The sequence below is a fragment of the Choristoneura fumiferana genome, chromosome 17 (genome assembly GCF_025370935.1).
Source record: "Choristoneura fumiferana chromosome 17, NRCan_CFum_1, whole genome shotgun sequence".
Lineage (NCBI taxonomy): Eukaryota > Metazoa > Arthropoda > Insecta > Lepidoptera > Tortricidae > Choristoneura > Choristoneura fumiferana.
The window spans coordinates 17,049,898-17,076,069 of record NC_133488.1 but is presented as its reverse complement, the minus strand read 5'-3'; the positions used below and the strand labels follow the sequence as shown (position 1 = coordinate 17,076,069).

At 38.6% G+C, this 26,172-nt stretch overlaps 2 protein-coding genes across 2 annotated transcripts; one reads left to right on the top strand and one right to left on the bottom strand.

The window, feature by feature from the left end:
• Positions 1-277: 277 nt before the first annotated feature.
• On the bottom strand, positions 278-14,669 carry Usp5 (ubiquitin specific protease 5). Its single transcript, XM_074099958.1, has 17 exons — positions 14,460-14,669; positions 12,413-12,538; positions 11,126-11,311; positions 10,447-10,553; positions 9,843-10,008; positions 9,046-9,213; positions 8,439-8,600; positions 7,442-7,545; positions 6,675-6,858; positions 5,456-5,667; positions 5,010-5,132; positions 4,028-4,142; positions 3,136-3,240; positions 2,642-2,789; positions 1,564-1,770; positions 1,040-1,149; positions 278-744 (listed from the first exon to the last, which is right to left on the bottom strand). The coding sequence occupies exons 1-17, from the start codon at positions 14,562-14,564 to the stop codon at positions 682-684; spliced, it is 2,391 nt and encodes a 796-aa protein (XP_073956059.1). The 5' UTR covers positions 14,565-14,669; the 3' UTR covers positions 278-681.
• Positions 14,670-15,181: 512 nt separating this feature from the next.
• On the top strand, positions 15,182-21,012 carry LOC141436873 (glutathione S-transferase theta-1-like). The gene is made up of 5 exons (XM_074099965.1): positions 15,182-15,421; positions 16,438-16,525; positions 17,996-18,146; positions 19,033-19,216; positions 19,978-21,012. The coding sequence occupies exons 1-5, from the start codon at positions 15,310-15,312 to the stop codon at positions 20,127-20,129; spliced, it is 687 nt and encodes a 228-aa protein (XP_073956066.1). The 5' UTR covers positions 15,182-15,309; the 3' UTR covers positions 20,130-21,012.
• The last annotated feature ends 5,160 nt before the right edge of the window (positions 21,013-26,172 follow it).

Sequence of the window (26,172 nt, the reverse complement as noted above, 5' to 3'; positions counted from 1 at the left end):
CGTTTTAGCTTGGTTTCTATGCTTGTTATTACTTCTATGATTGTGATGAAGTCCTCAAGTCAGTTGCATTACCAAGTTCACTCTCGTTCTACTAAGTACTCAAGCTGGAACTGTTTCTTGGTCCAATCCAACGTAAATGTGGATAAATAGGGTTGATACCATTCGTTTTATGAAACTGAGAAACTGAAGTGACAGCAAAATAAAGCCAAATGTATGAGTTTGATAGAACAAATGGAATCCAGTCTGTAAATAAGTAGGAACTGAATAAAAAATTAAATAAGAGAGCAGTTCAGATAAATTCTATTAATATTCGTTGTCTGATGACATAACATTAAAACACCAAGCAAGTTATTGCGTTACATGGTCGCGCTTATATAGAACAATTTTATTTATTACATGAATAAGTTAAAAATAATAACAAGTACTTTCTTACAGAAAAATACACTGTATCATGTTAAAAAAACTGCAAACAAAAATGCATTCTTACGCGGAACACTTAAGAACAGTTATTCCAATTTAGTTCACCTAATCAAAATATCTAATATAAATTTGTTTCTATAAAATAAATACTGCCTAAAAAGTTAAATCTCCTCTGTGTAAAATTCATTAACGCAGTCTAATTAATGTTCCTTATTTCAATCGTGCCCTGATTTTTGGTACAATGTTCACTGGTTGTGACTATCACAGCCTTTCGTATAAATACAGGTAGCCGAGGTTCTTCGGGGGATTTTCTGAGAGAGCAACCTGAAACAATACACTGTATGTTTATAAACAGATACTGAGTTCTTACTTTACTTAATGTTCAGACAGACAAATAGGTATATGCATTTACATTTAATCTCTGAAAAAAATAAACCGTATTCAAGCGTCGGTTATTACAAATAATACCAATTTCACAGATAAAAATAAAATGAAAAAAGATAGCCTTAATTTGGCATATGTGTAGACATACGAGATTAAAAAACAGTGACATGCATGATCAACACTTAGGCTGCAAACTGGACGCAAGACAAATATAAATAACAAAGAGGGTAGATACCTTGTTATCGTTAAATATGACCCACCGGCCCTCGTGCAGCAGGTGGCACACGTAGTGGCCCACCATCGTGGACGTGCCCATGTGCGATATAAACGCTATCAGCTTGTACTCTGAGGCAATCAAATTTATATAAACTGTATTATATTTACATAGGATATGGTAATAAGGGTCAATCAAATTTTTAGTGCTGTTATTCTGTCCCGTAACTCAGGAGACGTTACCCATAAATAAATATCATGGGACAATTTACACCAATTGACATGCTAGTCCCCAACTTAGCAAAGATTGTACTATGGGTACTGGACAATGGACAAACATAATTATATAGATAAATAAATACTTAAATACATATAAAACACCCAAGACTCGAGAACAAACACTCGTTTTACTCATACAAATGTCTGCCCCGAACGGGCTTCGTAAGCTTCGTACTCAAGGACCATTAGGCCTGTCCGGTCGTCACATCACCATGGCAACAAGCTACACTAAAAAGTCGACTCAAAACGGTAACATCGGGCACTCACTCTCGGGCCCGTCCCGGCAGCCGAGCGCGCGGTCGGGCTGCGCGGGCGCCTCCCACGCGTCCAGCTCGTCCGCGTGGCTGAAGATCCAGTCCACGGCGCGGCCCACGTCGCCCTGAGTGGAGGAGAGCGCGCGCGCCGCCTGCGCCCGCGTGAACCCCATGTTCATTATTTGCTCGACGCTCGCTTCGTCCAAGTTCGCTTCGGGTGCTAAAAGAAAAAGAGTTTTCGAAAATTGTTAACCTCGTAAGTTCTCGTTTAGCTTATAGACTACAAATCACGGTTCCACCGGAAGACCAGTGCTGGTTCTCGAGCCGGCATTATGCTGAGGTGGGTCCTTTTCGTGAAAGTCAATGTCACGATTAAATGTACTTTTTCTTTCCAAATGTGTGTGTGTTTCCAAGTATGTGGTAGATTACCATTTTTTCAGTGAAATGAGGGCTATAGTTTAATGGGCTTGAAGTAATTTTCGAAGCCACACAACTGGGAATTCTCGGCTCGGTCTGTAGAACTATGTATGTGGGTCAATCAACTTTTTAGTGTTGTTATTCTCTCCCGTAACACAGGAGACATCAGTGATACACTTTGTTAGAAAAATGTTTGCAATGAATGCTATGAGCATGCTTAGGAGATGAGCCATCCATACTAATATTATAAATGTGAAAGTGTGTATGTATGTTTGTCCGTCTTTGATTTTTGGAATAGAGATCGTTTATGGGCCAGAGTGACATAGGCTACTTTTTATCCCGGATAAATGCACAGTTCCCGAAGGAACAGCGCGATAACCGAACTCCACGCGGACGAAGTCGCGGGCAGAAGCTAGTTCATTATAAAGGAATTGCCTTAAAACTGTCACAATTCCTTACTTTTAGTGGATTTGTACCCCATAAAATCATAATTAATAAAGGAGACGTTTCCATGGCAACAAGCTATACTAAAAAGTTGATTGCCCCATTTCAAAAAAACTCTTGTACTTAAAAGGTAAAAGAAAGTAAAAGTGCAATAGGTATTTCCAGATGTTATCTTCAAGTTACAATCAAATAAGTTATCCCCCTTTATTGCAATTAGACTTAGTTGATACCTGGGGCGGCGCCGGGAGGCTGGAACTTGTTGGCGAAGTCCCAGTCGGTCATGTGTTCCATGAGCCAGTTGCTCGCCGCCTCCATGCCGGAGTTAGCCGTGTAGTACAGAGCCTTCTTGCACGCCTCCGCCGGGAAACCCATGTCCAACTGGATTTGAACAGCTTGACATTTATATATATACTTACACGGCCTTCACATCCCCTAGTGATTTTAAAGACCCATACTATAGGGTAAGAAGAGAAAAAAAATGACGTATATTTTTGACTACTTTGTCGCCATAGTTGCTACACATATTCGTGCCAAATTAAAGCTTTCTAGCACTGCTTTTTAGCAATATAGTCAGCGGCATAAAATTTGGCCCACTCTACATACAAAATTACCTATTATAGCATACATTTGGGGGCCACATTATTTGCCGCTCAGCATATACGAGCATGTTCGCCAATTTATAGTTGGCCGCTAACTGCTTGGCTATCCGGTGGGTAATACTCACGAGTTGTGCCATGAGCGCGGCGTCATAGGTGGGCTCGACCGCAGTGTCCGGCAGCGGCGTCTCGCCGGGCTGCAGCCCGCGCCCGCGCAGGCAACTTAGGTCCACCTGGAACCAACATAAAAAAAATAACAAAAATCCATGGTAGCCCAGTGGCATCTATGCCCTCTCAAGCAGAGGATCGTGGGTTCAAAGCCAGGCTCGCCCCTCTTGAGTTTTTCGAAATTCACGTGCAAAGTTACATTTTAACCGTGAAGGAAAACATCGTGAGGAAATCTAGACCTGCAAAGCAATTCAATGGTGTTTGTGAAGTTACCAATCCGCACTGGGTCTGCGTGGAAACTACGGCCCAAGCCCTCTCATTTTGAGAAGAGGCCCGTGCCCAGCAGTGGGACTCCAAAAACTCATTTAAATAATTTACTACCGCTTTGAAATAAAAAATAGTCCATTTGACTACGACAACGACAACGTCCTTTTTTTAAGTTGTCTAAAAAAACATCTTATCTTCGACCTACGAGTACATGCGTCCCGGGCAGACTTCCTCTTAGAATGGGTACTTCTTACACACCTTACAATGTAGGTTTGATTCAATTCCCGGTTATGAATGTTATTATATTAACCGGTTATGAAGGTTATGAATGAGTTAAAAAAATAAATAATGCCATTACTATTAAAAATCAAAAATCGACGCCAAGGTTCCCGGCTGATTTCGCTATCTCTCGTAGTTTCTGACTGCTCCATACTGACCCATTCGGATCGATCATAATGTATGTCACATAAAATACCAGAAAGACATAATAATGGTGATACAGGTCCTAAATTTTTTGCGTTTCATTTCTTCCATGTTCTTTGTGTTTGAAGAACTTTCATTAATTTATTCCATGCACAAAGTTACCTCCCAAGGCATATCCACAGACACATCGAGCTTGGCCGGCGTCCAGTCTTCTTTGATGGTGAATTTCTTTAGCTGGATCAGCAAGTAGTCAGGGAAGGTTGCTAACCGCGTTATTCTGAAATATGAAGAAATGCAACTTTAAATTCGTTCTTTAATCTTCGTCTGCATTTTTGGCCTCGTCTGTAAAACCATTGAGAAGTCAAAATCGCCACTATTTTGAAAAAATATCGTATCTGAAATTAATACGCCGGCAAAATTAACCCTTCAAACATAGTTTACTCAGAAATATTATCGATTTTGAAGTAGGTACGAGTTTTTTTAGTAAATAAAATAAAGTTACAGTTAAAAGTATGATTTTATGGGATACAAATCCACTAAAAGTTAAGAGTTGTGACAGTTTTACGGCAATTTCTTCATGCATGATTTTTTTTTTCTGAGAAAGTGTATCACTGATGTCTCCCGAATTACGGGGCTGAATAATACAGACTGAACATTTCGTGGTCTTTGTGCATTCCGCGGCCAAGAAGCTCGCCTCACAATATTTACCTAGCAGCACACCCAAAATTTTCTGAGAAAGTGTATCACTGATGTCTCCCGAGTTACGGGGCTGAATAATACAGACTAAACATTTCGTGTTCTTTGTGCATTTCGCGGCCAAGAAGCTCGCCTCACAATATTTACCTAGCAGCACACCCAAAATTTTCTGAGAAAGTATATCACTGATGTCTCCCGAGTTACGGGGCTGAATAATACAGATTAAACATTTCGTTTTCTCTGTCCATTCCGCGGCAAAAACGGTCGCCACACAATGTTTACCTAGCAGCAAACGCAATGAACTGACTAATCGTCTTGCCGTGACACAGTGACAACGAGGCACTAAAAATACTGGTTGGTGAATTTGCGACTGGGGGCGTGCTAAACTTGTTATATTGTGAGTTGGTCCCATAGTGGCATCGAAATCATATTAGCTGACTGTACTTACTTGTGCGCTGTGACTTTCTTATTGACAGCGCTGCTGAAGAACTGCTCCACTGTCTCTTCCTTCATGAAGCTGTCGAGGCAGGCCGCGAAGGGGATGTTGGGCCGCACCACCGTCGACGGGTCTCTGGGGGCAAAATAGTATTTTCGATACATGGTCTAATGTAAACTTTTATTGAAATCACTTATTTGTTGTGTAAGGGTGCACGAATTGCTAAAAAACTTTGCTGCTGTAGAGCGAAACACAATTTTTCACGTTCTTGCAGCGAGAAAAATAGTGTGTATATGCCGGAAGACCGCGATGATGGGCGTGCTGGTTGTGCGTTATTGATTAAAAAAGGTTACTCTTTCTCCCCTAATCCCCTCCCTCGTCATTCTCATGAAGTTAACGCAATTGCGGCTACTGTCAGGGGAATTAATCTCGTATCAATTTCTATCCCGTGTACTAACAGCGGCTGGTCGGAGGCGGCGGCGGCCGCGCGGCGCTCCTCGGCGCGGCGCACGGCGGGCGCGTTGTCGGCGGCGCGCAGCGGCACGGGCAGCGGCAGGTGGTGCTCGGGGCGCGTGCTGTAGCGGACCCCGCGAGACTCTCCGCACTGCACACGCTCCTCCACAGAGAACTTCAAGCAGTCCGACGGGTTCGGCTTGTGCCGGCTGTTGCGCTGGACATGACAAACACAAACCATAATGACTTTATTCCAAGGCTATACGAGAACTTGGGCAGCGTTTCACCAGATGTGCGAGGTTGCGTTGTTAGCAGTACAGCCGCATATTTTTCATTTTGAAATTATAAATTTCCATACTAGTGAATATGAAAATGTCACTCATTTAATAAAGTAATTGATTGATACTTCGGTAGCCCTCGTATTCTGAAGAACGAAAAACTGCTGCTACAGTAAGCTGACCTTGGTCAGTGTAGATAGTTCAGGTCAATCAACTTTTTAGTGTATGTTATTATGCCCCGTAACTCAGAAGACATCAGTGATACAACTTGTCAGGATTTTTTACAATGTATTTTAAGAGCCATGAATGAATTGCCTTAAAACTGCCACAACTCCAAACTTTTAGTGAATTTCTACCCATTAAAATCATACTTTTAATAAGTAACTCAAGAGACGTTACCATAGCAACAAGCTACACCGAAAAGTTTATTGCCCCAGATGACATGCTGAACTGTAAGTAGACCTCGTTATCTCAGGGCAGTGAAATGTCATAAGTGCCAAAATAGGGGAGTATGTGACCAAACATTGTGACCAATTGGAACAAACATGACACATTGGAAAACAATAAGATGTACTGAACTGAACCCTTATCAAAACACGAAATACCATTGGTGCAATTGGGAATTTGATTGAATTTATAATATTAGTTGGGATATGTCGAGCCCGAAACATGTCGAGCTAAACTCGATTTAAGACGTGAGTTATCCGGGTCATTATATTTAATATTAGTTGGGATAGTAGGGATATTCAGTAATATAAAAATAAAACCAATGTGAAATTAAAATAAACTTAAATAAGTAAGTTCTTGTAATTTGGAATTGTAATTTTTTATATAGCAATTATTTTACTTTACAATAAATATCAAACTGTGCCGATTGCCCCCATGTTTTATTTTGCGGTCACTGCCCTGAGATAACGAGGTCTAACTGTAAGCACTGTACTGGTACCTGCAGCAGAGTCAGAAGATGCAAATAAAACTCGTGGGCGTCCTGCTGCCTTTTGGACTGGAACTCGGGGTGGTCCTTGCCGACCAGGTTGCGGAACATGTGGCAGGCGACGCCGGGCTGCGTGCCGTCCGTGTCGCCGGGCACCGAGTAGCGGCCCGAGAGCAGTCCCACGCCCAGTTTAGCACTGCAAAAAGGTCATTTTGTGCATAAAAATGCAGCACCTAAATGCAACACGCGAACTTGTCGGCGAACGACTTTCCACCCAGCCAGGCAGAACCAGGACAAAACTTGGAAAATCCCTTCCACTATATCTTATCCAAAAACTTTTAACGATCTATTATAGTTATAGTATTATAGTTATTGCGTAACGATTCTGGCACTCGCGATCACAATCAAGTGACAGTTTTGTTTGTGAAAACCTTCATTTGATTGTGATCGCGAGTGCCAGAAACGTTACTTATAACACTCTCTGGAATATCTAACATATCTATCTAACCAAGAATATTATACTTAATGATTAAATTACTGTTAATATTTAGTTTTCAGAAATTAATGAAAATTAGACTTTAATTTAATGTTGCATATTTTGACAGTTTTCATGCGTATTCGTATTCATATTTGAAGTTTTTTATCCCAATAATATTATAAATTCGAAAGTTTGTAAGTCTATTTCTTTGTTACTTCATCACTTCTAAACAAAGCATCGCTTAGATTTTAGTATTAAAACGCAAAACACGGTGGCACTGAAAACTGTCAGGATCACTCACGTCTGCACGTTGAAGTCATTGACGGGGTCCTCGGGAAAGGTGGCGAAGATCTCCGGTGCGCCCTCCACGAAGCGACGCACGAAGTCTGGCATGCGGAATATCACCTGAACATATTTTTATTATAAGATTTTATAAAGAATAAACAATTTTACTGATTGTATCTTATACCGTATTTGGGTCAGTCAACTTTTTTAAGGCAGCTTCTTGCCACGGTAAGGTCTCCTGAGTTACTTATTAAAAGTATCATTTTGTGGGCTACAAATGAACTTAAAGTTAGGGAGTTGTGACAGGTTCATCTCCTAAGCATGCTAATAGATTGCAAACATTTTTCTAACAAAGTGTATCACTGAAGTCTCCTGTGTTACGGGAGAGAATAACAACACTAAAGAGTTGATTGCTCCATTCATCATGGGGAGTGCTCTGGAGAGTTGTTCGATCTGCTGCTAATTTCTTTATCGCACAACTCGTAACCGACTTTCCGTTCACCCACACCATCTCAATAGCTGGCAGTCTACTACAGTTCGTTTCTTGCGGAACTTTATGTCACGTACTGTGGAAATTTTAGAATCAGCTTGCAGCGCCAGTGTTTCCGGACCGGTACAACTTGGGCTTTTTCAAAAAACGAGCCTACTCATTTCTCAAAGGGACGGCAAGGCATCCGTAACTCAGTTTATGTTATGGATGTCCATGGGCGGCGGTGATTGCCTCTTATTATACTCTTATATTGTTTTATATTCGCACATGAAATCAAAAACTGTCTTAAATCAAAATTTGTGGCTTTTTGAATTAAGTATAGAGAAAAGTCGAGAAAAAAATGCGAATCATGTGCGAATATAAAAAAAAAGATTATTTTTTCATCACATTTTGACGACCGGATAGTCCAGTGATCAGAGTACCTGACTATGAAGCTCGAGGTCCCAGCTTCGATCCCCGGTCAGGCAGATATTTGTATGAAAATTTTGAACGATTATTCTGGCGTGTATCTTTGGTCACTGACCTGCACCACGCTGTTGATATAGCAGGAGTTGCCGAGGTTGACGAGGCCGGTCAGCCCGGGCCCGTGGAGCGGCTGCAGCGAGCTGCCTGACTCCTGGAGGGTGTTCCATTCCCCGGTGCGCTGGTTCAACTCCAGTTCTAACTCCACCATGGATTTATCAGTCTGGAAAGTTGAAGCGTGTATTTGGTGTGTGTTGTGTGTTTAATAGTCATTGTATTGTATAGCCTGGGTCATTGTATTAAACCATCTGCACTTCGACTTCAGGCCGGAGGGTGTGGTCGTCTGTCGCTTTTTAAATAACTTCTTATTTTTACACCTCATCAAAGTGTACCTATTAGTGCTTCAAACCATATAAGTATAATTATGCCTTTTATGTGTATCTGTGTGTACAACGACTCATGTGCTTTTGGCAACTATAGTTGCCATTGCCATATAGACTAAAGTAAATACATAACATAACAAAACATAGTTTGATATCACTTATGAATAAATGATAATAATCTAAAATGAGCAGCTGAGTCGATAACTAAATTTTAAAGCACATTGGGTTTTCTACTGTAATGCTATAACTTATTATAGAGATATCAAATAAATAATCTTAACCAACCTTCTGTAATTGCTGCACATTGATACCAAAGTGCTTGAGGTGGTCGGCCAGATACGGGTCTTCGACCATGTCGTCCTCGGCGTACGAGAACACGTCGCCCTTGCCCTCCGCCGTTATGGTTCCCAGCTTCACCGCCAGAGGGTAGCCCGTCTCGCGGTAATGCTCCACCTGAGGAGGGTAACTTAAATAAATAAATGAATAATAAATTCCACGCGACACTTGACTCCAATAGGGAATATTATGCAAAACTCTACACAGGGGGCGACACTATCACAAACCGTAAACAACGTCAGTTCTCTTTATAGTTTGTGGCCATGACGGATCGTGACATATTAATTAGTAACAAAATATCAAGATGTTTACATCAACAGTAATAATAGAGCTATATTAAAAAAAAATATATATTGTGGCATCATACGGACATCTTAAGCTTGAAACCCACTGCCAGCGGTGGCGGAGCGGTGCCAAGATGCGCGAAGGCGGTACCGGCTATAATAATCGAGCTATCACGAAAGAGACCACACAGATTAGCGCGCGGGAAATAAGCGTGGCACGGTATTGTGTGGCCTCTTTCATGTCAACTCGATTATTACAACCAGTACCGCCTCCGCGCCACGCCGCACTGCTCCGCCACCGCTCTTAGCTGATTTTAAGCTTCAGACATTCAAGAAACTGTTTATGGTACAAACCACAAGCACAGCTAGTGCTGCATTCTGGCGGCAGAGCATTGCAGTAATACCCTTTTAACTTAGTCCCAAAGTAAACAAAGCTTGTGTTATGTAGTACTCTTTACTGACCGCGTGCTCGTTCCCCCCGGAGCCGTCGAAGAACCGCCGGCCACAGAGCACGGCACCGTCCACCAGATTGAGCCATAGGTTGGTGGTTAGCTCGCACTTGGCGCACTTCCAGCCGGAAGGCGGTATCTTCACGCCGTTGTCCAGCTGCTTCAAACTCACTGCGTGCCTGAAGAGACAACACTACACATGTACAGAACTAGTATAATGTTTTTCCATCGTATTTGGTCGGATAAGTTTGTATTTATGTGGGATCGTGCGAAGGAAGGAAGGAGTACATTACTGTAGAGGCCGGGAAGTAGGGGGTTGCCGGCCAAGCAGATATAAACCGCCAAGCGTAGGGATGCCAAGCCGGCAACCCCACGTTCCGGCCGAGGCTTGTATAATGCTTTTCTCAAACATGACATGAAATAAAAAAACGAGAAATCAAGCTGGCGGGATGCTAGTCTGGTCACCCTGTTGTGCTCGTCTGGTGGCGCGGCGGCTGCGGGGCGGGTGCTGCTATTCGCCTAATCCGTGCATTTTGTGTCGAATTTTTCTTTGGTGGTAAATATATTACCAGTGCCCTATTAAGGGATAAAGAGTCATTGTATTGTATTACACTTACACGGATACTTCGCGCGCCTCTCCGTCCCAGGTGCCGGCGAGAGCGGCCAATTCTGCGATCTTGAACGGCGACTCCGCATCTATGACAGCTTGGGCTGACTTCTTGATCTAAACAAATACATAAATATCTAAGAAAGAAGAAGTCTTAGGCCATGCGAAGGCCCTGGGGCACACAAGAACTTTTGGAAAGTATTTTTTTTTCTGATAATATATGATTAAGATTAACTTTTTGACAGATTACAATTTAGATGAAATGAATCAGAGTCCCGTGGAAGAACATAGAACATAGGATAGTTTTTTATTCCAGAAAATTGCGTTTCCGCCGGATAGCGGTTAACGAATTTTACGCTGACGGTGTTGCGGGCCACGGCTAGAATTTCTGATCTCAACCATCTAATTTTAGTTACAAAAAGTAGAATACCCAAGTCAAAGTATAAAGAATATTTGACCAGGGAACAGCTATAATGGATACAGGTACCTATCAATTGCTGCCAATTGCCTGCCTGATAATCTAATTATTAAACCTTTGACCTCCACGGTCGGTAAAACACGACAGCTGAAAAAAGTGCCATAGTGGCCATGTCGGCATTTCGCGGCGCATATGGAACGATTTTCAGATTTTTTTTGTCGGTTGTGGCCGACCGTGGCGGTTAAAAGGTTAATGGTAATAATAAACTCACAGCTTCAGGCAAGCTTGGATTGGGCCAAGGATACGTATGGAGCCCAGGCAGCACAATAATGCTGTAGTGGTTGGTGTAGGTAAACTTGGGCTTGCCGCAGCTGGGGTCGAATCCGCCTTCCACTCCGATGGCAAGCCGAGTTATCTTCTTCTCTGGACCATCACCCGTCTGCTCTGGTTCTGGCACCTGTGAGACAACATGATTTACGTAATCTATTGACTCAGGCGTTACTTTGCGGAGGTCCATATCAACATGTTACATAGTTCATTCACATATTTTAGTGCAGGTTAAAGAGCAAAGCATGACCTATCATGTTTTTGGAGCATTTGCAAGTTTTTGTTCTGGATTTGTAGCAATTAGCAATTCTATGTCGGACAAATAATAAAATAAATTAAAGAACCATGACAAATAATAATAATCTTTATTTCAAGTAACATATGACTCACTTTTTTAGTAGACAGAACAGAAATGTATCTTAACAACGTTTTATACTTTCGTGATTTTCACTTATATTTACTGACACAATCAGGACTTACCAAGCTAGACTTCAGTGCAGAGGTAATTATTACTGTTGTTTAGCGTGATAAGTACCGATTGTGTTAGTAAATATATATAATGTTAGAAACCGACTATAATACGGTATTCAATTATTTTTTGTTTATTTTAAAAATCAATGCTAGTCAATCTGTGTGTGTTATCGAACGGAAAAACAATTTTGAACTTACCTTTGTAAATATATAACAGAGCTATAAAGGTCAATTCAAGATTAGACACTAGACAGAGAAAGAAATACTAGCACGTGACGTCACACGCAAATAGCGCGATAGCACCTGAATAGAGAAAATCGTTTTAGAAAGAGACAGATTCAGAGATTTAAAAAAAGCATGCTAATAGTACACATTGCAAACATTTTTCTAACAAGGTGTATCACTGATGTCTCCTGTGTTACGGGACAGAAAAACATACACTAGTTTTTTTTTCTCTCATTTTTTTGTTGAGGCTTTGAACACTACAGGTGAGTCTCATGGGTGCTCACTCATATTCCCTATGCAAGGGACATATTTACTAAAAAGTTGATTCACCCAGAAAAAGAAAGAAAATATGTTTATTCGGAAACAATAAAATAATTACATAAAAGACAGACATAGAAAACAGTGTATAAGTTACTGTTCACAAAACAGACCTACCTCAGCATAATGCCGGTACAAGAGCTTGCGTTCTGGAGGGACCGTGAGGCCATCATTGAACGCTAGATAAGTACATTAACAGAAAAATTTACAAACTTACAGGTATTTTCTCCCGCCAAATGTGCAAGAAGACAGCATTGCCTGTCTTCTGGAAGTATTGCTCCACATAGTTCCGTCCAAAGCCCAGGAATGACACAAGGGACACATAGAGACCAGTCTCCGACTCCTAGAAATAAGAAAGCAGAATGTTTAACATGGAATTTATAGCAAGGAAAGTTGAAATCACTACTTTGAAAAAATTCATAACTCAAATCAATAAATATTGCACCACAATAGACTTATAAAATAAAAGTAAATAAAGTTCACTCAGAAAAATTTCAAAGTTCAATATCTCAAAAACGGCTTAACCGATTTTAATGAAACCGCTAAGAACTATTGCAAGGAAAATTGCTTTCACATAAAAAAATTGCATCAAAATTGGTCCATACATTTGTTATTTTACCACAGATAGACAGAACGACTTTTTTGCGTTCTCATTATTTTAAAGGACATTTTAGAAGAAAACAAAGACAAAAATACAAATAAACATGAACAAGTTTCATCATCACATAAAAAAAGTTCCACTTTTTAAATATTGCTAATGTTCATTGTATATCTACATTTTCAAACCCCTATAGTTAGCATAAAGATAACATATCACCCCACAACAGACATCAAACCATGTGGGTCCCCCCATTTCTCTCCGAGCGACATACAAAGCAACAATGTTACAGTCCACCGACTTATACTTGGGCACTTTTTTAATATTAAGTGGATTTTCGCTGAGTTTACTGAACTTAATGAGAATTATGAAAGGAAGTAACACATTTACAACTATGTTACTGTCGGAAAATTTGATTTTAACAAGTATTGGGATAGCTTTTGTGGCTCGTGCGGCTTATAAGTTGAACCCTTTGAATGCCAACGTCCTTGAGATAGAAGAGAGGACATCTGAAATGGTTCCAAGTGGATATAAACTCCAGTGCGGATTTTGGACAGTTATAATGAGCTATGGACCGTTCATAGTGTCTTTGGTCAACAGTTTTGTGACCCTCATCATTGACAACTACATGCACTATAAAATGATAAAGGAAACAAAAAGGGAAGAAGATGAAAATGTTGTTCATGAAATTGTGTTGGAGTCAAGAAGATTGAGTGATACTAAAGTGAAAATTCATGGCTTTTGGAAAAAGTATTTTTCTTATATTCTGATTGTACTGCAGTGGATTATTCCTGTCCTGCTTGCTCTCTTTATGTACCCGATGGGTGTGAAGGAGATGGTGATGACCAGACACATTAAAAGTGATATTGATTCTTGTATGACTTTGATGGATGTTAGTAATGGAACATGCATGGAAACCGCTACAAATTACTCTTTGGAAATAAGGAAATACATACCATATAAAGACTATATACAATCATATGAAAATGTTGAAAGTAATGACAATTCAACAGAAGTAAATAAAATAATAGAGAATGTTTATAGAATAATTTATAATTTCACAAATTTCAGTGTGAATGTTACAAGTTCACCGTTGTACCGGAAACCAAAATTGTATGAGAAATGTATGAGAATCTGTTACATGGAAACTAAAAGCATGCTTTCTTACATGTTCATCATAGCTGTTGTGAGTTTTTTTGTCCCAATAACCATATCAACAATTATTATAACCAAAATTCAAGCAATGGATGTTAAGAGGCCTAATGTGAAGACCTACGTAAGTAGGGAACTGCTGTACAACATCTTATTTTGGAGCCCTGTCATGTTTGACACATTCTTGTCTCTAATATTCTGCTCATACTCCATGAACGGCATGAGAACGACGTTTTTCAACGTGATCGCTAATGTTTATCAAGCCGTTAAAAACTTCATAAACACAAAATATTTCAAAGACAACACAGTAGCACCTGCCTAGTTTACGAACTTTCCTGTATGTAGTGTAGTGTGTTTAAGACAATAAATAAAAATAAAAAAAAACCTCTACTGTGCATTATTATAAACCTTTTGTGTTCCAAATTAAGTAATAAAGGTTATTTTCATTATCCAAATCGTTATAAGCAGAAACAGACAAAAACAAAGATGAGGTTATAAAAAAATTGCAACTCACTGGATTGTCGAAGGAATAAACGCATTCGTCTTTGTAGATCAGTTGCTCGGGGCCCGGTAACTTGACCTTAGAAATGTGCGGCGTTAATAAATCTATAGACGCCATGGTGTAATGCTTCTAATAGGAATTTTGAACTTAATTTTTGTAATGGAAATGTCTCCCGGCGTCCGTCGCACCAAAAATAATGTGTTAGTGATGCATCAATTTACTCTTCGTTTACAAGAATATATCGATTCTTTAGCATTGAAAGGTTTCCAAATTATTCATTGAATTTCTCTGATGTTTAGGACACAAAATCATTTAAATTATTAATCAATGGCCAAAATATATAACACAGGAAAGCAATAGTAGTATAAGTATTTTTTTTCACTACTTTTTATCGAACAAAAAATATCGACCTTTATGGCATCACTCACTGATTTCTTTAATGTGACATTTAGTGACTGTATTTTCCAAAGTATTTTCGTAAAATAATACGTTTGGTTTCTAGTATTCTAGTAGATTTGCCTTATAATTTAATGGTTCAATTTTGATACACTTCACTATAGAGGTTTACAAATTTGAAATTTTGACACCTATAAACAATTCCTGCCTCACTTTTTTTTCAAATTTCTACAATTTATCTTTTTTTTTTAGGACAAAAGATGCCACACCACAGAATAAATAAATAATAAATGTTAATGACATGAAATGAAATGAAATTGAGAATGATAAAACAAAACGCATCACATCGTTATCGTAAACCAGTCGTAAACACTTTTTGGAAAAACAAGAGCAAAGTTCAAAAAGTTAATCCATTTATTAGTAGTTCATATTTACGTAATTTTGTTACATTTTTTCTTAAAAAACCATGTCTTTAAAACTGTATTTTGATCTTATGTCTCAGCCTTCTCGGGCTTTGTACATTTTACTAAAGAACATTAAATACGATTTTACCCCTATGCCGGTGGATTTGAGAAAAGGTAATATTATTGTTATATCCTGGTCGATATTTATTGTGTCAAGACTTGTTCAGAAGCAAAAGCTTTTTCCAACCATTTCCTTGAACTCACATGTTCATCTTTCTTCAATTACATGTATTTTTTTGGAAACAAAATTATTTTTTGCTTGTTGAGTGCCTATCATGTGGCTATGTAAAGGGTACAAAATGGATATTATGCGGCTTAGGCTTGAGTAAGAACAAGAACAAAAAATTTATGTGATAAATGATAACTTCCTTAATGTTGTTCATCCTCTATCCACCTGATGTTAAGTTTTGTTCAATTAAAACCTTGTCTTATTATTTATTGCTTATTTATTTTTCTTTATTAGCAATCTAGGGTACTAAACAGATACTACAACATCTCAAAAAATGTGAGTACTGCCTTTTTGCAACATAACAATTGGCAACCTGTTTCATTTCGCAAACTAAAACTGTAAATATTTCAGGATTTATTTCAGGGCCATCATGCATTCATGTAGAACCCTTTAGGTTAGGTTAGGTTAGTTTTATAAAAATCCTGAAATATTTACAGTTTCAGAAATATTAAACAGTTGGGAAATGAAAAGTTGCGAAATGAAACAGGTTGCCAAATGTTATTCGCCGAAATATTAGTAAACCCAAAAAATGTAATTCTATGGTGTTTTGGTGTCTTGTACCTGGAACACCAAAATCATAATAATACATACATACATAAAATCACGCCTCTTTCCCAACGGGGTAGGCAGAGACTATATCCTTCCACTTGCTACGATTCTGGCATACAACTCTCGCTTCCTCTACATTCATCAATCTTTTCATGCATGCACGTCGGTTTAGAGTACTCCTGACCCGACCTTTCCTCAGAACGTCCCCGATTTGATCATAATAATAATCTGAAGAGATCAGGCCGCCTATTGCATACCTGTGTTTAATGTACTGCTTACTATGTGTTGGTGTTTAATAAAGAGTTATTGTATTGTCTTGTATTTTATAATCATGAAATTATCCTTTTTTTAGGTGAGCACTATTCGGAAGATTATGCTAAAATAAATAGATTCCAGAAGGTGCCTGTAATAGATCACAATGGTTTTGTCCTGACCGAGAGGTAAGATCCTATCTAAACACTCAATATATGTGCTTACATAAAACTGGATAAATTTACTTACAAAGATGGAGATAATGTACATATTTTTACCCAACTATGGCAAAGCAGCAAAGCCAAAAGGAAAGGTATAGATCGCGCCATCCACAAAGACGTGCCCTACTTTTCTTCCTAATCGCTTACAATACTAGTAAGCAACCTCTTAGCAGTGTAGTAGTTCTGTCCATGCACATTATATTACCTATAAGTGCATACACACACTACAATAAATGGACTAATCAGGAGCAAGCATTGCGGACAGCTGGAAAGATACTCTACTTGATTATAATAATTTCTTGTAATATTATTACGTTATTATATTAGATAACAATAACATAACAAAACCCTACACCATAACAATATAAATGTAGATGTTAATAGTTCAATAAAGATATTATATATTTTAAATAAAATTCTCTAAGTTTTATAACAAGCAATTAATCCTTAGTAATATTATGAGTGAATTTGCTTGCCATACTTCCTGGCGGTGACATGGTGTCAATTGGTGTCGCATGGAATTCACCCTCACATCATAAAAATTTACGAAATTGTACGCTAATTAAACGTACGTAGTTACGAGAAAACAGTGATCAACCTCTCACCGCCGGGAAGGATACTTCCTGGCGGGCGCTATCTATTTCATTATGTAACAACAACACAACACAACCAAACCATAACACAAGCTTTCCTAAGCTTACTTTGGGACTAGGTCAATTGGTGTGAATTGTCCCGTGATATTTATTATTTATGTTTATGTTGCAGTAGTGTTTTCTTTGTAAATCAGAAAAAAATGTACAAAAAATGTACTAAATTGTACGCTAATTAAAAAAAGACCAGGTACTACACGTAGGAAAAAAGAAACACTTGAGAATCTGAACGTACGCTTTTCTCGTAAGTAACGTGTGTGTAGTACATTTTTTTAATTAGCGTACAATGTAGTAAATTTTTCGTACATTTTTTTGATGTGAGTTTGAATTCCATACGACACCATGTCACCGCCAGGAAGTATGACAAGAATTTGAATGAAATTGAGATTATTCGTGTTTATCCTTTCGTCTCTCCTGAACGTGATTTTTTGTACATAGATATTGGGAGATCTGAAAAGCGACATATAAGCGACTTTTCTTTCTCTGCAGTAAATAAATACGCAAAAAGTTATATCGAGTTTTATTGTGATATAGTTAGACATTTTGTAAAAATATTAAGTTGAGCAACAATTCCGACGTATCTAGTCGAACTCCCCGCACCCCGCCATCCCCTCATTCGGAAAATGGTGGGGCGCGTCTTCGTGGATGGCACTATCTATATGTTAGGTATGTTTATATTTATGTATGTTCCACCATAGCGTCTAGCCTACTCATCCGATTTTAATAATTAAGGTGTCGATTCATTATAATCTTCTGGGTGACATAGTAAACCTTTTTTTTATTACAGTGTTGCCATCTTGAAATATTTATCAAGAGAAGGCATAATTCCTGAAAGCCTGTACCCACGTGGTAACAAGCAGGCTGCCCGAGTGGAGGAGTTTTTGGAATGGCAGCATGCAGGCCTAAGGCTGCATTGCGCCATGTTCTTTAGAGTCAAGGTATGCAAATGATTTTTACCGCAGACAAAATAAATCGCTTAGTTCTCCGACGTTGCCTAGTACCCTAGTACAAGCTTTGCTTAGTTGGGGTCTAAGTGAATTGGTGCCAATTGTCCCATGAATTATGTATATAGGTATATTTTTTTAATTTGGGACTAATTTTTGTAAATGTCACAATTTTTTATTAATAACAACCCTTTCTCTTCTGGTAATGGAGGAGCAAAATAATGAGTTATGATATGAGTGTACTAACATGTACCTACAGTATCATCCGGCTCACTCAGCGCCCGACCAAACGTAATAAGATCCGATCCGATCCGATCCGAGCCGAGAGCGAAAGCGGAGCGAGTGAGTGTGACGGCGATCACGAGCCGCTCGATCCGGCCGGACTTGGTCGGAGTTAGTAACTCCGGAGTCGATAAGATTTGAAAGGAGTCATTAAGGGATTCGGATCCGCTTGAGGATCTGACTCTTTTGAATCTTCAGATCCGGATTTACCCATCTCTAGCTAGGATTCAAAATCTTCACAATGTATTTTGGGAATTACCACGAAAATGAGGGTTTTCACAGAGGCGAAATATCGCTAGATGGCGTTAGAATCGTAAGGTTCGTTTGACGTTTGCTTGCGATTGGCTTATTTAGTTATTTAACCAATCACAAGCAAACGTCAAACGGACCTCGCGATACTAACGCCATCTAGCGAAATATCGCCTCTGTGAAAACCCTCATTTTCATGGTAATTCCCAAAATGCATTGTGAATTTTTTAATCCTGCCTCTGTGAAAACTCTCATTAAGTAAAAATCCCAGTATTTTAATTCAACTGCCTGATCTAATGGTTTACGTGTGCAAATCCGCCAGTAAAGTCTAGTTAATTTATAATTTCAGGTCCTAGATCCTCTCGTAACGGGCAGACCAGTGGATAATAAACAAGTAGAAGGATACTTGCGGCGAATGGAGAATGCCCTGGACTCATTCGACAGCCTCTGGCTGGGCCAGGGACACCAGTTTATTACCGGGGACAACATTTGCGTGGCCGATCTACTTGCCGCCTGTGAAGTTGAACAACCGAGTAAGTATAGGTTTCTTGTCCTCAACAGTCCTAGCATCCTACTAATATTATAAATCTAAAAACTTATTGCTTGCATACACGGAAGAGAAACAAAATTAGTTGGATGTAAAGTTATTGACAATAAATTATTATTAGTCTTACCTTTTATTGTACAAAAATAAAGAAATCGGAAAGAAAACCGAATACGGTATTTGACTATTTTTTTATTTACTTTATAAATTGAAACTTGACAATGCATGTAATCGAACAGAAAAACTATTTTTAAGATATCTTTAAACATAACAAAGTTATAAAGGTTTGAATTTCAAAATTAGACAGACTTATTTGCATGTGAGCTCGCACGCAAGTACTTACTGCATAGAGAAAAGTATTTTAGAAGGATACAGGTATATAATTTTTCAAAAAAAAAAATCGCTATAAATTCAATTTTTAAGCGAATTAATTTTCCTCTTCGCCAAACATTATCAGTGTATAATTTTGCAGATGATCTAAGTAGCATCGCGACGACACTTGCGCTCGTGACTGAATAGGCCGATTCGGGACAGGAGTCCCCGGCCGCACACGCGACAAGTGTACTACTATACAGGTTGTCAAATACCGTATTGAAATCGGTCCATCCCTTTGACATATACAATGTCAGCCACAGACAGACAGACAGGCCTCAAACTTATAACTAAGAGAGCAGGCACGGTGTTACACGGTGTCTCTCTGTGTTCTTGACAAACTGTAATTTGATTTATATATTTGTTTTTTTTTTATAGGAATGGCAGGTTATGATGCCTCCGCCAAGTATGCCAACATAGCGGGGTGGATGCAGAGAGTGAAATCGCATTTCAACCCTCACTACGACGAAGGGCACATGATCGTTAACAAACTAATCGAAAAACAAAGGAAAACTGCTGCCAAACTGTAGACAAACTTACGCGTTTCCACCAGAGATGTGTGATGATGAATGTGTTTTTTATGAACCAATAGAAACGCTTCATTTACCTAACCTCAAGCACAGCTCTCTGGTGGAACCAGGTGAGCGGAGCGAGGTTTTTGTATACCTACACAAAACAAGCGAAGGATTCAAATTCAAATTTATTTCTTCATAAAAAAATCATATAAGAAGGAAATGTTGTGTTTGTATAAAGGATTTGTGCAAGGAATGTGTTGCGAGGGATATGTTGCGAAGCACATCTCTGTTGGAAACAGTCACAACTTTCCACATCCTCGCTACACATTACGCACCGCTTAGCTACCTCGCACATCTCTGGTGGAGAGCGGCCTAATTGAGCCGCTCAGAGATGTCAAATTATACAGGGCGTCACTGACCATGTGGCTTTAAATGCAAAGTTCAATAGTCTTAATAAAATATGCTTTTATCATGATTTTATGACTACTATTATTGATATGGGTGATAGGTCGGCCATTCTCATTTTACTACGCACCGTTTAATTTCCGCTTTTTTCCCGCATGTATCTGTGCACTCAATTCTAATTACTAGACTAGTGACACGGTAATTAGAATTGAGTGCACAGATAGATGTAAATGGCAGCCATCCTTTATTTAGATGTGCACTCAGTATTGTCATAGTGTCGTGTCGCTTTTGCATGGAAAAAACTGAAACGGAATTAGACGGGTGCACAATAAAATGAGAATGACCGGGGTATTGTAAGGGAAAATTAATGCCATAGGTAGATTGAAGATAGTTTTATGAGATTTATAGTGTATTTTATAAAAATACAATTTTCCAATTTGCGAACTATACATTAAGTATAATGATTTATATTTGTTAATAAATATTTGCAATAGTCTTGTTTTTGAATTTTTTGCGTAACCTGATTATTTCCTTAGCTTTAGTCATAGAATAGGTTGGACATAGGCACAGAATATATAATAGTACTAACGTACAGAATGGCCACGCTCCGCCCCGCACCGGTTCGACAGATTTCAGGAAACCACAGGAAAGCACAAAGCAGTCGGGTGCGCAACGCGATGTATGTCCCTACTTCCTTCTATAAATAAATAATGTTTCGGAAATACCGCAGGCGACAGTTCATTCGTTTCTGTGGTTTTGTGACAGTGCCATCTGTGGACGAATAGCGTAACTATAGGTAGAGAGCATTTTGGTTTGACTATTCAGCACAAGTTTCCTGTCTCAAGTATCACTTGGTTAATACTGCTATTCGCTGCTAGATTGCGCTGTCAACCACTTTTTAGGGTTCCGAAGCCAAAATGGCAAAAACGGAACCTTATAGTTTCGCTATGTCTGTCTGTCTGTCCGTCTGTCTGTCTGTCTGTCCGTCCACGGCTTTGCTCAGGGACTATCAATGCTAGCTGTAATTTTGCACGAATATTGTATGTAAACTATGCCGACAAAATGGTACAATTAAAATGCAAAAAAAAAAAAAGATTTAGTGTACCATAGACGTAAAGTGGGGGTGATTTTTTTTCTCATCCAACCTTGTAGTGTGGGGTATCGTTGGATAGGTCTTTTAAAATTATTAGGGGGTTGCTAAAGCGATTTTTCGATTCAGTGATTTGTTTAAGTATATCAAACTTTCAAGGAAAACTATAACGGCTAAGTTTGCTTGAGAATTATTAGTAGTTTAAGAGTAAATAGCAGCCTACGGTATAAAATATACCTAATATTGGAATATTCCGTACAAAACACGAATTCCTTGGAAAACTATTACTAACTTAATTTTTTCGTAATGGCTACGGAACCCTATTTCGTGCGTGTTCGACATGCTCTGGGCCGGTTTTTTTGTAAGGGGCGCGCGTCCTCTGCGCGTTTTCATCGCGTTTTGGCAGATTTTAGGGACCTTACAAACGACGTTTTTTTTAACGTGTTGTGTAAGATTTTTATTTTGACGCCGGATCAGTAGATTCGAAGAAAACATAATTGGCTTGCTACGGACTACGTGCCGCAGCTACGACAAACGTCTCCGGCGTAGCACAGAATAAGTAATACAATATAGTACAAGCCGTAGCTATAGGCACAGAATAAGTAATAGGTACTATAGGTAAACTTCGCTCCGTACATACAACCGGCTACCTACTGCAACCGGACAGTATTGTGCAAGCTACTGAACAACATACTTCCTATTAATTTTTAACCTCCGACGCAAAAAGAGGGGTGTTATAAGTTTTACCGCTATGTGTGCTGTCTGTGGCACCGTAGCTCTTAAACGGGTGGACCGATTTGAATGCGGTTTTTTATTTAAAATCTGGTTTTCTAGCAATGGTTTTAGATATGTTTCATCAAAATCAGTTCAGCCGTTTTGAGATATTGAACTTTGAAGCGACAATGTCGGGGGTTTTCCTACTTTTGGTTGGCTAGGTTAGGTTATGCTGTTACTATTTTAGTTGCAATGTTTAAGTACACTTTTTTTTATATAAAAACAATTATAAGTTTGTGTACCTACTAGCCTAGCCTTTAAAGTTGTCCAACGTGCTATGGAAAGGGCTATGCTCGGAGTTTCTCTGAAAGATAGAATTCGTAACGAAGTGATCCGACAGAGAACCAAAGTTATCGACATAGCCCACCGCATTAGCACGCTGAAGTGGCAATGGGCCGGCCATATAACCCGAAGAACCGATAACCGTTGGGGTAGACGAGTTCTTGAGTTCTTGAGTGGAGACCACGGATCGGCAAACGTAGCGTAGGACGTCCTCAGACTCGGTGGAGCGATGATCTTCGCAGGGCGGCTGGTAAGAGCTGGATGAGAGTGGCCGAGGATCGTGCTCAGTGGCGTGCCATGGGAGAGGCCTATGTCCAGCAGTGGACAAACATAGGCTGATGATGATGTACTAGCCTACTAGGTATGCTACGCAATGACTTTACATTAAATCCTTCATAGTGTGCTCAACTGAAGTGTCATTAAATTTGAACCTCTAAGTGACGCAATAAAAATTAGAGTACCTATTGAAAAAGTTGTTGTTGTATACTTACCAATTGCCTCGAAATCTAAACTAACCTAACAATGTACGCCCTGGTAATTTGTTAGGCAGATACTGTATATACAATATTATTATTAATTACTCGGATGCTTTTCCAGAAAACATGTTAGGTACGTACATTTTGTAATAATTTGACGAGTGCCGCCCACCCGCGTATTTATTTTCGTTCTATTTCAATTAGCCACATTAAAAGCTTATTATCTTGAAGACCCTTACTAAGGCAAGGGTCCACCGAAAGCGGCTTGTAAAGCTTGGGCTTCCTCGACCCTGCAACGCCTCTGGAATGTTAGCTGATGCTAGCGTTGAGGACTTTTATGCCATAGTACGGAAGAAGATGGCATCTGTGGTGATGCAGATGAGGGGAGCTCAAATAGCATTCTGAGAATGATAGAAGAGAGGTGTGATTCGAATATTCTCCGCCGATACACCGACCTTCATGTAGGTATGTAGGAAATAAGAAGTAGTTCGGGTAACCTAATGTAGTTTTATACCTAAGTGTTTTGTAGGAATGTTGTAATATACTAAATTATTTGATAAGATGAATATAAAAAAGTCGGACTCGGGCACAAATTATTAAAAATATTTTTATTATATGATGTCACGAAAAATTTACGCTTTTCGCAATTTTTCCTTTATCTGTGCTATAAGACGTTGCTTCGTACCAAATTTCAAGATTCTGAGTTCACGGGAAGTACCCTGTGGGTTTTGATTCCCTTATTCCGAATGTCGAAAATTTGCAGCATAAAGGTTGTATCTTTTGATTGCGTTGGCTTAGAAGTTTTATTTTTCATAGCTCCAAGGAACAGTAGACCTGAGTATTTGATATGAATTTCAGCTTGATACCTCCACGGGTTCCTGAGAAAAAGGGTCTTGACAGACAGACAGAGAGACGGACAAAAATTGATCCAATAAGGGTTCCATTTTTCCTTTTGAGGTACGGAACCCAAAAAATATGTTATATATTATGTACCTATTTCAATGCAGGCTGTTCCGAAGTAGCCAATTTTCAATCCAATCCAAGCCATTTCTACGCTAACATTGAGGCTGAGACTTTATACGGTCGGTTCCCTAACTTACTTTAACTACCTAACTAACTTAACTGTAACTTTTTCATACTAGTTGTAAACTAGTTGTATAGAAAAGTGGATACTTATGTTAGGGCACCGACTGTAGGTACATCACCCACCTTCGTTTTTCCGATGATATAGTCATAGTGGCGGAGTCGCTGGAGGAGCTCAATACTATGTTCAGTGGCCTCAGTATCGTATGATATGACGGGTGGGTCTTAAACATGGACCAGACTAAAATAATTTCAAACGTCCATGTCACACCTTTGCATGTTTTGTATCAAGTGAATATAGTGTAATGGGATCCCGTAGGCAACGGGATGGAACTCTAATAACGAATCGAGTAAACCAATAATAGGTATTGAGGTAGTAGAAAACCGATGAAAGAGAACTTACCTACTCTTAAATATTCATACAGAGTTGTTGCCATGTTCTATTATATGATAGGATACACTCAATGTCAGTAAACTATTTCTTGTCCCTCTCACACGAAAAATAAATAAATTCAACTATGTTTTAGAGTCTGTAAAGCCCATACTACTAAATATATTTTTTTGCATTAGAAAGAAGGTAATAATCTTGACGCGTCTTTTTACTGAAAAACACTTGGAAAATAAGTCGCATCAAATATGTAACAATTAGCAAAGATATAATGATCATTTACATTCTTTTGGTAGGTATCATAAGTACCTAATATATAACGATTTTCAAATAAATGACTCGTCGAGATTGTTTACCCTTTTTCTATTGCTAAAAAAACGAAGTATAGTCAGTTTGAAATATTTTACTTATCTTTGAATGGATTTAAGTTTCGCATTATTTCGCTTTTGGATAGATAACATCTCACTCCGTCATCCAAAATTTTATAATCACTAACTATATTTGATTTTAGCCAGCAAACTGTTTTCTCAAGTTTCCCGTTCGTTTAGTATAGTTATATTAATAGCTGGAGGCAGCTTCATTGGTTTATGTGAATTGTAAGTATGTTTAGGTTTAACTGGTTTAAGAATAATGTACCGATTGTGCCCAAAAAAACATTAAAACATCTTTTACCTGCAACTTACGAATAGCTTCTGGTTTGGCCCCAGCCTAAGTCTAATAAGCAGAAAGGGTTAACAATAAACAAACAACATTTTATAAGTAATACTAACAACTGATGGATCCTAGTTATCTGAATAAATAAATTTTATTATTATTATTTTCACCTCAGCACCTCAAACAGCTAGGTTTTGCTATGAGAATCCAGTGAGCAAAATCGCATTTTGCTCACTCCGTGAGACAAAGTAACTTTTTAATTATTTTTTTTTTAATTCTAGACAGTGCTGGGTCTACTCACTGAATTACAAATATTTGAACTTCACTTTGATCTGGCACTTTCACTTCAACACGAAAAAAGCGAGAGATAGGATCAAATGTATTGATTACAATGATAAATAAAATTAATAGTAAGTACCTATTAAAATATATCTATAATAAATTACATGAAAAAGAAATATTTCCAAAATGCCAAAAAAATTCCACTCTTTAATAAAGTATGCAACCTCGTTGCACGAAAGCCGCTGCTCTTGTTTTTTTTTTTTAGTAGCGCGTATATTTGACAAATTGAATGAATTTATGTTTATTTAATATAAATGCTTACCAAATCATATTTAAAGGTTTTAAACATTTATAATAATTTATACGTTTATTGTTCAGCCTTTTTAATGACCCAAAGATGAGGCTTTTTGCAGTAGGTATTAATAATATATGACATATTTTACAAGTAAGTAAGTAGTTTTAATTTCAAATAAAAATGCATGTTATGAGTATGAGATTTGTATATGGACACTTTTTCGTTGCGAATTCAAAACCTCTCTACTTGCCGGAGACTTTTGATCATTGTCTGGCATTCTTAACTTTTTAGTGACTTTTTAAAGATCTAGGTAATGGCGAATGTACGTG